This window comes from Ursus americanus, chromosome 13, assembly GCF_024610735.1.
Source record: "Ursus americanus isolate L20-20 chromosome 13, mUrsAme1.1.p, whole genome shotgun sequence".
In the NCBI taxonomy this organism is placed as follows: Eukaryota; Metazoa; Chordata; class Mammalia; order Carnivora; family Ursidae; genus Ursus; species Ursus americanus.
The window spans coordinates 102,605-116,621 of NC_142139.1; the positions used below are offsets into that span (position 1 = coordinate 102,605).

General features: G+C 43.5%; 1 protein-coding gene across 1 annotated transcript in view; it reads right to left on the reverse strand.

Moving 5' to 3' along the window:
- Window positions 1-13,168, reverse strand: part of LOC123793402 (uncharacterized) — a 32,847-nt gene extending 19,679 nt beyond the window's left edge. Inside the window, exons 1-7 of the mRNA XM_087866342.1 lie at window positions 13,125-13,168; window positions 11,318-11,431; window positions 10,015-10,143; window positions 8,365-8,491; window positions 7,393-7,471; window positions 5,565-5,661; window positions 3,898-4,006 (exon numbers count right to left, since the gene is read on the reverse strand). Of these exons, the coding sequence (XP_087722468.1) occupies window positions 3,898-4,006; window positions 5,565-5,661; window positions 7,393-7,471; window positions 8,365-8,491; window positions 10,015-10,143; window positions 11,318-11,431; window positions 13,125-13,168 (699 nt within the window). The remainder of the gene's footprint in view (window positions 1-3,897; window positions 4,007-5,564; window positions 5,662-7,392; window positions 7,472-8,364; window positions 8,492-10,014; window positions 10,144-11,317; window positions 11,432-13,124) is intronic.
- Window positions 13,169-14,017: the final 849 nt, after the last annotated feature.

Genomic DNA, 14,017 nt, shown 5'->3' on the forward strand with positions numbered 1-14,017 from the left:
TAAGTTTGTCAATTCCTATGACATAAAACCCTCCTGACATGAAAATTAAGATTTTATTCCATAGATTAATTCAGGGAGAATTGACATTTAACAATATTGAGTCTTCCAATCCACAACATGGTATTTCTCTCCATTTACTTAGGTCTGCGTTAATTTCTCTCAGTACTATCTTATTGTTTTCTGTGTAGAGGTTCTCCTCACTTTTTCATTAAATTTGCTTCTAAATATTTTATTTTTTGACAATATTATAAATGGAATCTTCAATTTTCACTTACAGTTGTTTATTGCAAATATTTATAAATGAAATAAATTTGTACAGACTTGGAAAAAAAAAAGACTGTATACGTAAACCCACAGCCAATATCATCCTTAATGGGGAAAAATTGAGAGCTTTTCCCCTAAGGTCAGGAAGACAAGAATGTCCACTTTTACCACTTTTATTCAACATAGTACTGGAAATCCTAGCTACGGCAATCAGACAACAAAAAGAAAGAAAAGACATTCAAATTGGCAAGGAAGAAGTAAAACTTTCACTATTTGCAAATGTCATGATACTATAAAAAACCTGTAAAACTCCACCCAAAACTGCTAGAACTGAAAAACAAATTCAGTAAAGTCTCAGGATACAAAATCAATGTACAGAAATCTGTTTCATTTCTACATACCAATAATGAAACAGCAGAAAGAGAAATTAAGCAAACAATCCCATTTACAGTTGTACCAAAGTAATAAGATACTTAAGAATAAAGCTAACCAAAAAGGTAAAAGGCCTGTATTCTGAAACCTATAAAACACCGATGAAGGAAACTGAAGATGACACTAAAACAACCTAAGGCATTGTGTTAGATGGATTAAAGGGTGCAAGGGGAGGCTGAGGCGACCCAACCAAGTCAAGGACAGCAGCAGGGGTGAAAATATTGAACCCAACTTGTTTGTCTATGCGATAAAGAGGACCATAATGAAATGGGTCCTCGTAAAAAAGACCAGGAAACTTAGTGAAGGCTTGAAAACAAAGCTTTAACATTTTTCCTTCCTATCTAACTTTGCAAATAACCCATTTTTACTTATTTTTTCCATTTTTATTGAGCTATCATTGTCACATGTAACCCATTTTTAATACCTATAGAATACATTTACCCCAACTGAATATATAAAGATGAACTAGGAAGTAAGCGCAGTCTCTGATCTGAAACGCAGCAATTCCGCAGACAAAACTTTAGAATATAGTCACCTCGGAGATGCTAGTGCTGCCCCCTAACACTCGTGCCGTGCATTCAACCAGGTCTGTCTGCTGGTTCTAGAGCCCCGTCCTCGCCTCCCTCCACGCGGTCTCCTCAACGCCAGCTCAGTGCCTGCTGGTAGAGTGTGCAGGCTCTGCCTGGCTCGCCACGCAACAGCCCTCTCTGGCAAATACGACTTCGCGAGTATAAAGTGAAGTGCCTTGTACATAGTGTTCCTCTGTAGGGTCCCAGAAACTCAGGCAGAGGCTGGAAAGAGCTCGGAAAATTCCCTCGGGCCGTATATCTAGTTAGTCCTACCCTGACCCAGCTCTTCTGTCCCCACTGAGCTCAGCTCCTAAATTGGCAGACCTCGGTTTCTTGGGTCTTTGGTGATTCCATGTTTGACCTCTATCTGGACTGACAACCTAGACTGATTTATTCATTCAACAAATACTTGCCAAAGCACCTCTATGTGCTAGAGAATCTTCGAAGGTACAGCAAAGGGGGGAAACCTCCACATAGCCGAGACTTCCCTGACTTTGGATTTTGCACTGACCTCTTCTTACAGTATCTTCAGCTTGTTCTTTGCCTCTTGACTCATATTCCAGTTTTGGAATGGTTTTCAGTATGTCTACCCATGAACAAAAATTTCCAAAAGTGTTTCTGTGTTCTGACCACCTGACTTTTCAGATCTGCCTGGACTCCAAATCCTGGCTTCCCCTGGAAAATTCTAAACTGGAAATGTGCATCATAATTAATGAACCCAGAGGATCCCAGACAATTAGGGCTGGAAGGGATTGTGTAATTTCTCACCTTTGTTTTAAATAGAGTAGAGTGCAAGTGCCATCTTCCACGGTACATGGTGAAGGAGGGGCAGAGTTCAGGCTGTGATGCCACAGTCCGAAAGCTGGGGTCCGGTTGGTTACTGTCACTTTCATAAGCGGCATCGACTCCTTCTGACTGCCCATCCCAGTCATTAATATCGCTCGGGATTTTTTACAAATGGGTGTTACTGGCTCATGTGGATTGTTGTTAAGATGCTTTAAATCATAGGTAAACTCTCTAATTTGCAAATTAGTGTTCGATATTTCAAAAGTTAATACTTACTGACAAGTTTAAATTTCAGCTGCACTGGACCATACCCCACCCCTGCTGCCTTCACTCATATTTGTAAAGCATTCCAGACATGAAGTAGGCTGGTTATGCATGTGTGATAGCTTACCCGCTGTGACCTAAGCTTTCCCCTTTTACCATAGCCTCTGCTTCTCTCCCATATCCTAGGATCAGTCTTTAAAAAATAATCCAAGTTCCAAATAACATAGATTCTCATGAACTCCAAATAAGCAGGAAAAAATGTGATTTATATTTAAAAAATTTGCTAGTTCAACATCCCATGGACCCACTGAGAGATCCTTTGTAGGTGCTAAATAAGCAGATTAAAACAAATTCCTTTGTTTCTAAGTTAGTTTTTCCTAATTTTCCTTTTAATGTTCATCTGGATCCTTCCTGACATTAGATTGAATGTTCAGAGCAAAGCATCAGCTCTGCCTTGCCATTAAAAAGCTCTTCTCTGTGCTGGATTGGCAGCATTCGGATTGTCTGTCATCTAATCCAGCTGGGATGGAAGAGAAGAATGGCTCCTCTGGATTTCACTAGGGTTCAGCTGTCAACCTTGGCCTGAGCTGGTTCTGTACTCAGTCAACCCCTTTCATTGTCTGAGCTTGTGCTGTCTGCTTACTATTGGCTTGTAAGTTCATTTGAACTCAATGTTTTTCATGTTTACACTCCCCTCCCCCCAGAACACCTACTATGCGCTTTATATCAAAAGGCATTTAAAGCTTGTTTGTAAAATAAAATGAAAAACATTGATGAGGTGTGTGAAAGCTGTGGAATTCAAGGCTAGCAGACTCAGGAGGAATGCTCTCTCTTTAGCATACACTGTCTCTCACCTCCCTGGTACCTCTGTGGCTCAGCTGAACACAGGGAGGATACTCAGGGAACAGAAAAGTAATGGGGGTACGTCCATCTTGACAGCATGTGCCTAGACACTGAAATTCAAGAAGGGGCCCAACTTCCAGGGTTCAGATCCTGCTCTAACCACCTGCTAGTTATGTGGCCTTGGGCAAGTTATTTCACCTCCCAGTTTTACCCTCTGTATGGTGGATGTGATAAACATCACATTCTTCTGGCCCTGCATGCCTCCTTGCTGTCCTTTTCTCTGGGACCCTCATCCTCAGATACCGGAATGGTAAGCTCCCTGCTTTCACTTGGAACTCCATGAAAATTCCAGCTTCTCAGTGAGGCCCTCCTGGACTTTACTGATGTCCCAGTTTCTTTGTCTTCATAGTACTTCTAATCACTCCCCAAGTTATATGTCTCATTACCCATTATCTTGTCTCACTCCTCAAAAATGGGATCTCTCTTATAGAAGGGACTTTGTTTAGTGTTCTGTGTCTTCTGCACCTAGAATGGAGACCTGCAAATAGAAAGTGCTTCATATTTCTTGACTATTTCTTAACTGGAAGGTTAAATGAGTTAATTTATATTAAATGCCTTGATATAAATGTTCAGCACAGGTGAGTCATTATGTTAGCTACCGTCACTCTTCGGCACACGTGAGGACCCTTTTTGGATGCCCGGTGTGGAGCCCTACTTATCCAGTGGAGGTGGTCCTTACTTTAGGAAGAAATGCCTTGATCATCAAGTACGTGCTGCTGACGTTGAGATTCATGGAGAAGTCCCAGTCTTTCTCCTCGCAGTCCAGGATGGTTCCGTGATGGACAAAACTGGAAGAGCGAATGATCAGTGGGGAAAAATGATCATTCAAGATCTGTATTCCATTTCCTTACCATTTTTTATTGTCATATATTGACTTAGACCACTGACCCTTTCCTTACAAAGATCTTAACAATTTGTAATACTAGTAAATGTTAAAATGTAAGCTAAATAAATTTATTTGAAAACAACATCCCTCTTTTAAAAGAGAAAGGTAAAGGTTTGGGGCGACAGCCACTGCGCAGGACACAGCACAAACACGTGAGGCTCGGATGCCGCCCTCACACCCATTGCAGGAGCAACAGTGCCCTCTAGTGGCACAGAGTTCGTGTTTCCAAAGGGAAATAACGTCAAAGGGCAAGGAAACCAGTACTTCACATCTCAGGGCAGCAAAGTGGTGTCGCTGTCATGCAGGTCTATGCATGTGAGTACTGTGAGTATTACTATGTGAGCAAAGGAAGCACAACAAAAGAAAACTCTTCAAGCAACCTTCACTCCTTGTTAAGTCACACTCGTAAGTAAGCTGCTCGCCCTTCATGTGGCAGGAAGGACCACATGCTCTACGCTGATGTTCAAAAACTGATCTTCCTGGTTTTTCTTTTTTTTCTTTTTTTTTTGGGGGGGGGGTCATGGCTCTCAATATATTCTCATATAAGGGAGGAGCAGTTTATAAAATAGATAGTCATAAATCGTTGCTTTAATTTAATTTCCACACAACATAACATACGACAAACTACAGACAGACTTTGTGTGTCTGCTGGGACATGAGTAGGAAGAAGAACAAACAGGTACTAGAAGGCTCTGGAATTTCTCTATCAGTGCAGCAGTACAAGTATAATGCTACATAGGAAAGTGGAGTGTCACGCACTTCCTGTGTAAACGCCCGTTTGCTCACCTCCACCGCTACACCTGCGCAGGGAAAGCGCCAGCCCTGCCTGTCCTCTACGTGGCTGCTCCACTTCCAGCCTCTCCTCATGCGCACGTGGTTCGGCTGTTCCGTACCCACCCTCACAAGGTCAGTTAAGCCATTCTCTTGGCGCTCTGTGCAGAAGTGCAACACGGAAACTCCTTTTGCTGGGTGGGGCTCACGGTCCCAGTAAGAAACCCTGAGCTTGGGAGGGGTAGAGGACAGGGTAGAATGTTGTGCCAAAGAACTGGGAACACCTGCATTTCAACAGGCCGAGTACTTGGTTTCTGGTAAATAGACTTTGTTTGAAAGATGTCTACTGGAAAATGGTTTTTCATTTTATTTTATAAGTCTTAGTGGGGCGTCCATACCAGTCCGTTGGTGTGAGCCGTTACCAGCCTTAAGAAGATAAACTGGTTTGGATTAATACCAGCTCTCCTAAGGAGACCATAATTCCCCTTAGGACTCAAGCCCATGTCTACTTCTGTGACTTTCTCACTTGCTGAATCTTGGAATAAAAATTCTGTCTAAACTCTAGCTGTATTTCCTAAGAAACATATTTTGGTTCATGATGAGTAATTTTGTCTCATTATCAAAAGTTATTAAATAAAAGTCATAGAAAACTTTCTGTAAGGACAGTGAAATTAAAAAGTATGAATTACCCAGCAACATTGAAGAGAACATCAAGTCTCTCAATTTCACTGGCAAACTGGTCAATTTGTTTCTTCTTTGTGACATCAAGGGTCCGAATTTGAATACCTGAGAAATAAAACAAAGGACACGATTTACCCTACTCATAAAAAATGTTTAGCCTTGAAGATTTAGTTGTTCTGAAGTGTGAAGATTGTAATATTTGTCCACTTAGGCTTCACAGGATGGTTGGCCATTAGTAGGGTCTTAGGGATCTCAAGAATCTCATTAGTAAAAATCTTAAAGTCCTCCCCATCTCGAGCTCTGTCTCAGCTGCCTCTCAGTAAGCCGGCAGTAATACCTGCAAGTGGGTCCATTCCAGCCCTTCCTCTCCCCAGAGGTTGAATCACTGTGAATTCTGTCTGAGGGGGAAGGGCAGGGGCAGTGGGATAAGAGATTGTTTCTATTTGTGCCCTTTACTTTTATGCCAATTCTTTTATTTACTTGTTGGTCACGGGTACCATCCCTTATTTCTGGACTAAATTGCAAAAAGAAACGAGAGGCCGGAAGAAGAGATGAAAACACTAACCATGAGAGATCTAGCGTGGGGTCTGAGAAAGACACGCTGTACTAGCTACTGAAATAAAACCCAAAAAACAAAAAAACCCCAAGAAACCCTAAACCAACAAATACGCTTTAATGAAAGAAACACTCATTTTTATGATTTTTAAAAACATATGGTTTATTTTATTCTTCCCTTTTGGATACAGAAAAGAAAGATTATAAATGAAGAAAGGGAAGACTAAAATTGAGTTTCAGAAGAATTTCCTTTGCTTTGTGCTTTTCTAGGAGAGCAGCTCCCCTTCGACTTGTTGAAATGATAACTCAACACGGTCTAATTCTGCCATTAACTAGTTCAGTGAACTGAGTTGTGTTTGATCACGAACCAGTTCTTTTTTGCCAAAACAGTTAACTTTCAAATGAGTTCTATGTCCTGATTTCTTTCTGAGTAATGCCAATGGAAGCCCTCTGATGTTGGAATTAGGTTCGGTGTGGTGCAGTGAGGGGCAATATGCACCCAAACAAGTTAATCTCTTACAGTTTCTGATCATGACATGTGATTTTAAGGCTGAGCTGTCTCCAATATGGTAGCCACTAGCCACATGTGGCTACTGAGCATTTGAAATGCAGCTAGTCTGAGCCGAAATGTGCTGTAAGTATAAAATACACACGCGTTTCAAAGATTTGGCATAAAAAATGTAAAATATTCCATTAGTAATTTTTTATACTGTGTATGTTAAAATTATAATATTTTAGTTATACTGAATTAAATAAATATATTATCAAAATTAATGTCACCTGTGTCCTTTTACTTTTTAAAGGCAGCCACTAAAAAAGTGACAATTACACATGTGACTCACATCACGTTTCTACTGGACAGTGTTTCCCTCACAGAGAGGCACTCAAGGGGAAAGTCATCTTTAAAAGGTAACCGTAACAGGGGTACTTGACTGGCTCAGCTGGAGAGCTTGCAACTCCTGACCTTGGGATCCTGAGTTCAAGCTCCATGTTGGGCTAGAGCTTACTTAAAAACAAAAAGTTAACAACTGTTAAATTTCCACAGGTAATTTTGTAACTGAGTACTGAATTCTTCAACATGTTGCATAAATAAAATATTTTAGGTATCCATCTTAAAATGTTGTTTATACATTTAAATATATAGATTTTTGTCTGTAGGTTTGCACAATATAGATTTGCTATCAGAGAATCAGGCTCTAAAGAGAAGGCCAGTGGAACTGAGCAGCTATGGAATTTTCTTTGAGCACCTGAATCTCAAGTTCATACTGCCGACCTGCTTACCGGGGTACTCTTCCAGTTCCTGAAGTTTGGACTCATTGATATCTGTGGCAATGACTTTGGCACCTTCTCTTGCAAAAGCCTGGGAAACACAATGTATAAGTAAATCCATTGTTTATTTGATTTGATTCCATTCTCATGAGTGGAAAGTCAGTTAGCCTTTCCCCCTTTATCTTATTTTCATTGTCTTCCCTAGAAAACAGGTGGAATTTCAAGCTCTCTACTCTCACTTCACCTTTCCCGTGGTTATTATTTTTACCATTAATTAAAACAACATGACATACATTGTGCTTGTCATTTGACTTTGTCCCCTTAAGCATTATCAGATAAAATCATGTTTTTAAAAACTAGGACTCTGTTACTGGCACCTCTCAAAATACTATTCTGTGATGTGATAGCCTGTGTTTCATTTCTGAGCAAGTTCTTATTATTTTCCATTTCTTATTATATTCCAAATAATAAGAGGAAATGGGTTATTCCAACACATTTTCTCCTAAGTATATTACTGTTTTCATAAATGTCAAATCATATCCTACTACTATACTTTAAGTGCATTAATTAGCTCAGGTGGGGGGTTATAATGTGCAAGAAGTCGATATAAATTAGAAGGTAAAGGTAACCTGATAGTCTTGTAACTCTAGAGTCCTATACCTGAACTGATGTAATTCCAGAAAACTATGCATTCCTGTAGGGCCCCTGCAGTAAATATAGTGCAGAGAAACTGAGGCAGAGAAGTCAGTCTCTCAGAGTCAGAGGTTATCAAGTAATGTCATATAATAAACATGTGAGGTGTTCATTCCTTCATCTGCCCAGGGTGAGGGATAGCGACTTTTCTTTTTGTAACTTAAGACAACAGAAGCACAAAATTAAAAAAAGGGGGAAAAAAGTAGAGCAGAATTAAACAACCATGGGATCTGTCCACATAATTCAATACCTCAAAAGTTAGTAAGCAAATAACAACAGATAATAACTTACCAAGGCAGCTGCCCGGCCAATCCCCTGAGCAGCAGCTGTCAGGATCAAGTCGACACATAATGGAACCTGCAGTTTAAGCTGGACACGTGTGTTTAATGGCTTAGCACACGGTCCTGGGCAGTGACATCTAGAACGAATGGTTCAATGTACTCTTTAAGAACTTAATAACAGCATTTCTGTACAAATAGTCCCATCATCTGAATTCTCCAAGAATGCTGACTCTAGATACCTAGCTTAGTATATCAAAAACATTTAGCATAACCCACTGAAGTGGTAACAGATATTGGACTTTAATCCATCATTTGGGTTCTTGAATACGTAGAAAAGACAGCCTCTGATACTGATACAGCAAGGGCTGCAGTCCTTCCCCTCACTACCACCACCATTGTCCCCACCATCCCTATACAAACTGCTGTGGCATTGTAAGTGTCCTTACTAGTGGGGGCTGCTTCTTGATTTCTCTGCTGTAAACTTTTGTTGGGGTTTGCACTATCAATTGTCTATGGCTTTTCCTTGTCACTGTTAAGATTTCATGGTTGGCCTCAGAGAGTCATTGAACAAAGCTGGAAAATCAAATCATGTCCAGTACTCCCATTTTATAGATGAGAACACTTATTTGACTCGCTCCAGGTCACGGACCCAGTTAATGACAGAGCCAGAACTAAGCGCAGGCCTCCTGACCCTTTTGCTATGTGAGATCTCACCCCACAATGCTGCTGATCCTGTCTTGAAGTTGAAGCATGCAGTATTTCAACAGATATCAGCAGTAATTTTCAGAATGGAGGACTGAGAATTCTAGGGAAAATAAGATATGCATAAGATATTTGGTTCTTGGGACGCCTGGATGGCTCAGTGGGTTAGGGTTAAGCGTCTACCTTTGACTCAGGTCATGATCCCAGGGTCCTGGGATCAAGCCCCACGTAGGGGCTCCCTGCTCAGGGGGAGCCTGCTTCTCCCTCTCTCTCTGCCTGCTGCTCTCCCTGCTTGTGCTCTCTTGTGCTCTCTCTCTGTCAAATAAATAAATAAAATCTTAAGAAAAGAAAAAAGATATTTGGTTCTTGGACGGTAGATTGCAGGATGAGAGGAATGGCTACTGATGGGGTTGGGAGTACTTGAGAGTCAAATGATGATCCACTGCCTTTTTCTCACCCCACAGTCCTTAATGGGTTCCTTTGATCTCACAAGTCACACAATGGCTGCTTTGTCCCAAGGCATCACATCCCCATTCCGGGCAAAACAAACAAAAAAAGGTGTTTGGGGGGTGGTGGTGGGAAATAAAAGCATAAGCCTTCCAGAGTGTCCTCACTTTCTATTCAAGAAGGACGCCCTCCTCGGAAATTCCAGCCTTCATTTCGCAGGCCAGCTCTAGCCACAGAAGCTAGCAATTGGAGAGTTTTGTTTTCCAGCCTCTATAAAGAGAAAAGCTGGGAGCCCACTTAAATGGTAGCTGTACAGATACCTTACGCAACCACCCTGCTCAGTTACCTGCCTGATAAGGTACCGGTGGCTAGCTGGTATTGCCTGGAGAACTCCCATGACCTAGTCCTTTCTGTTTGAGCCTATCTCTGTTCTTCCCGGCCGACCTTGGCTCTTTGCCGTCACCAAGCCTCCGCGCTTTATCTAAGCTCGGAATGCTGAGGGCCAGCTTACTCCCGTGGGCAGCAGTGGGCACTGTGGACAGCGTGTGACACAAGCAGGCACGTGTTGTAGAAGGACCGCTGCGGAGCCGACCCGAGGGGCGGGCGGCTTCCTTGGGAGAGCGTGTGGGGCCTGAAGAGCCTGCGGTGAAACAGAGGGAGGGGATGGGAGACGGGGCCGGACGACAGCAGCGTTTCAGACAGGGGACTGGGCCTGGTCAGGGTGCGCCACCTCCGGAGGGTTATGCGGGCTGCGCCGGGCTTGGAGCCTCCTCCGGATCGCAGGTCCGAGAGAAGACCGCGGGGGTCTCCGCACGCCCGCTGGCGCCCCCTAGGGTCCGCACGCGGCCGCGCGGGCAGTGCGCGGAGGCCAGGGCGGGAGCGCGCGGACCCCCGTCTGCTGGACCCTCCCGCCGCTGCACACCCGCCCAGCCCGCGGCCCTAGCTCCCGGCCCCGCGGTGGGTGGGCCTCCCTGGGGGTCCGACGGCCGGGCCGCTCATTTTCTCCCACACCCGCATCTCCCCTAGTAACGCGCACGCTTCCCTCCGCTCGCAGTTCTGCTTCCCAGAGGGCTGGACGAAACCGGCTCCAGGGAACCCGCTTCCAGCTTCGCTCAAGCTCTCGGACGAAGTCTGCATTCGTTACGCGCCCAGGCGGCCGAGCTTTTACGTGCTTGACCTACTCGATGCCGGGGACTTTCACGGCTTTGTTTTCCCTTTATTCTCACACGAGTGATACATTTTCACTTTAAACACGTAAAGAGCTGAGAGATATACTCATACATGCTTTAGAAAGGAAGCGACTCCAGTATGCCCCCCTCCCCCAGTCCTGGGCATGGTGTATATGAGGAAGCTCTTGTTTTGCACCTGTCGCTGCCGGCTTTAGGCTCATGGCACTGAAGGCGGTACCAGTCTCCCCAGGAACCTCTGGCACCCCGACAGGCGTTAGCTGAACCACTGCTGAAGCGCAGAGCTGCCGCTTCGCTCACTCTGGAATCTCTCCCTCGCGGGCCCTGTCTTTCTGGAACCAAATTTTAGGGCCAAAGCCTACTGTTCCCATAAACTACACTATCAGACTAAAATGATTTTATTTGGGCGAATGAGGTGCAAAAGTGACCGGAAATGGTAAAATGAGGCAACTCTCAATAAAACCACATTGAGAAACTTACATATACCAGACTATCAAACTTGTGAAAAATACACCCTTATCCTGATCTAACTAAGATTAATCTTGAAATAGGTAACTTGCAAAACAAAATTGAAACCTCCCCCTTCCCAGTCTGAAGTGTCATTTAACAAATATTAGGAAATCTTACTTTAGAGCAGCAAGGGCAAGTCCTCTTTCGGATTCCTGGGCGAGCAACAAACTTGAGACCTTTGCGCCGAAGCAAGTCAGGCGCTTAATAGTGCATGTCGGGATTTGTAGTTTCCTTCAGTTTCAAGACGAGGAGGCGCACATTTATGTACTATGTGTGTGTGCTGCCATCTAGTGGACCTCAGGTAGAACGGCTAACTCCAAGGAGAAGGTGAAAAACGAAAAAGCACCTTACAGCTTACTTAGCATATGGAAATCATTCCCTTCGCTTTAATCCAAGTCTTTGTTTGTTCGTGCCTGCTCTGTGCTGTTCTAGGATATTAAAAATTTAATGAGTCAGAAATATCATATGGAAGAGAGCAGGGCAATAAAATAGAAGGACCCTAAGTCATTTAAGATAGTCATTAAGATAGGGCCTTCCAGGCCCTTCACTAAGATTGTTTTGAGGGACAGAAATAAGAATTCTCTTGTGTTTAAGGTATACTTATGGTTGCTTTGTCACACTCTGTCTCTCCTAACACTTGTCCATATTTAGTGGCAGAGTGCAGGCATCCAGAGTACACTGAGGGGCAGGGTCCAGGTAGCACTCTGAGCTTCACAGCGCAGACGCTTGAAAGGGACCGTGTTGGGTAAGAGCAACACATGAAGTCTGGCTGAAGAGAGCAGAGACAGTGAGATCGAAAAGGACGAGGTCATGTGTGCTAGGCTTAGTAAGTCACACCGCAGCAGGTGCATACTTGAGCAGAGTGCTTGTGTAGCTTGTTTTGTGCATGTGCTATCTACGTTGGTTCACTCAACATCCACCCACCTCAATTTCCCCTGCCTTTTATTTTATAAAGGCCAGAAAACAAAACTGTCACATTCCTAGCCTCCTTTGCTGCTAGAGCTGGCCAATGAGATGCAAGTTAAGGAGGATTCCATTTTGGATAGAAAGGCAAGGCCACTCTGAAAGGCTTTCCCTGCTTTTTGCCTGGAATGTGGATCTGCTAGGGGGCATGGCAACCATTGTGTGACTTGGTATGAAGTCAGAGGCACCCATCAAGGACAGAGCAGGGTAAGGAAAGGAACCTGATTCCTTGAAGGCAGCCTCTATGCCACAGCCTTAGACTAACTGCTCTGGGATTCTTTTTTTTGTAAAGACTTTATTTATTTGAGAGAGAGCACGAGCAGGGGGAGAGGGTACAGTGGGGCACATAAAGTCTTTGGTAAAACTGTCCCTCATTGCCCCCAGTAGCTTCTAAAAGAGTCTAATGATCTCTAATCACACCTAGCTGTGCTCCTTGCTTTAGTAACAATGCTTTTAACTTTTGAGGATTTTAGAATAAACTTTTTGTGGATATGAGAATTTTCTAATCAAGGCCAAGTCTAACACTTCTTTCTTCATGCAAGTTTCTTCAGCTTCCCTTTGTCTCGATTTCCAACAACAATGCTGACTCGTGACAAAGTGACATGGTGTTGCAAAAATTTGCTTACCCATTTATATTTTCTATGGACTAAATTTCTTCAAGGCGAGGGACCATATCTTTTTTACTCTTATATTGCAGTCAGCATATATTGCGAGATGTTTGTTTTCCAACTAAACATGGATTTCACAAAGGTGGTAATTTTTGGTGCTTAGATCAGTGATTGGCACACGGTAAACAGCCATTAAATATTTGCTGAGTATGAACGGTAGGCTCTCAATAGGTTTCCTGGATGTAATTTTGCCAGGCTCTCCAGAAAATGTTTCCTGTGAACAATAATCTATTTTTCTTCTTTGGTCTTGACTTTACTTTTCAGACCATTTTAGAATTGTCTGACCATATTACTGCTTTTTAACATTTTTGCATGTTTCATTGTTGACTTTCATCATGGTCCCTTCACAGCCATTTATCATGATACTGAAATCCAGATCATATGAGTTAAGCAACATTCTTTTTTTTTAAAGATTTTTTATTTATTTATTTGACAGAGATAGAGACAGCCAGCGAGAGAGGTAACACAAGCAGGGGAAGTGGGAGAGGAAAAAGCAGGCTCATAGCAGAGGAGCCTGATGTGGGGCTCGATCCCATAACGCTGGGATCACGCCCTGAGCCGAAGGCAGACGCTTAACCGCTGTGCCACCCAGGCGCCCCAAGCAACATTCTGAGGGAGATGTTGACAACATGGAAGACTAGAAAGCCCTACCTTTCTTCCTTCCACAGAGACACCAGTTTAAAATAATATACAGACCCAAATAGCTTTATGAGAGCTTTAGTCAGTTAAGAAGTCGCAGTACCCTAGGTAAGGGGAGAGCTGAGGACAGCTGCATTGTAATGGGCAAGAAGAGTCATTTCCCTTTACCTGGGGCTCCACCCACCCCACCCTTGCCCAAGCCATCACAGCTCAGCCTCTGGCTCCTGGTTTCCTCAGGGGATTAGGGGGAGAGAGAAGAGTGGAAAACTAGCCCAAAGTTCTGGCTTTTTCTATGGCAGCCCAAAGGACGGATTTCTGTCTTGCCTGACATGGAGTGCTGATAGAAATAGCAATAGTTGGCCGAGATGGAGGCCGGAGTGGTTCAGCACAGTTGGGAGAGAGGGAGAAGAGTGGAGTATGTGCTTGGTATTCCAACTTTTTGGAGGGTTGTCCAAGACTGATACTTGTCTTGCCTACCTGGAGTGCTAATGGGGAGCTGATATACTTTGGATGCCTGGGGCCAGTGAGAACAAAGGAGAGCAGTGTG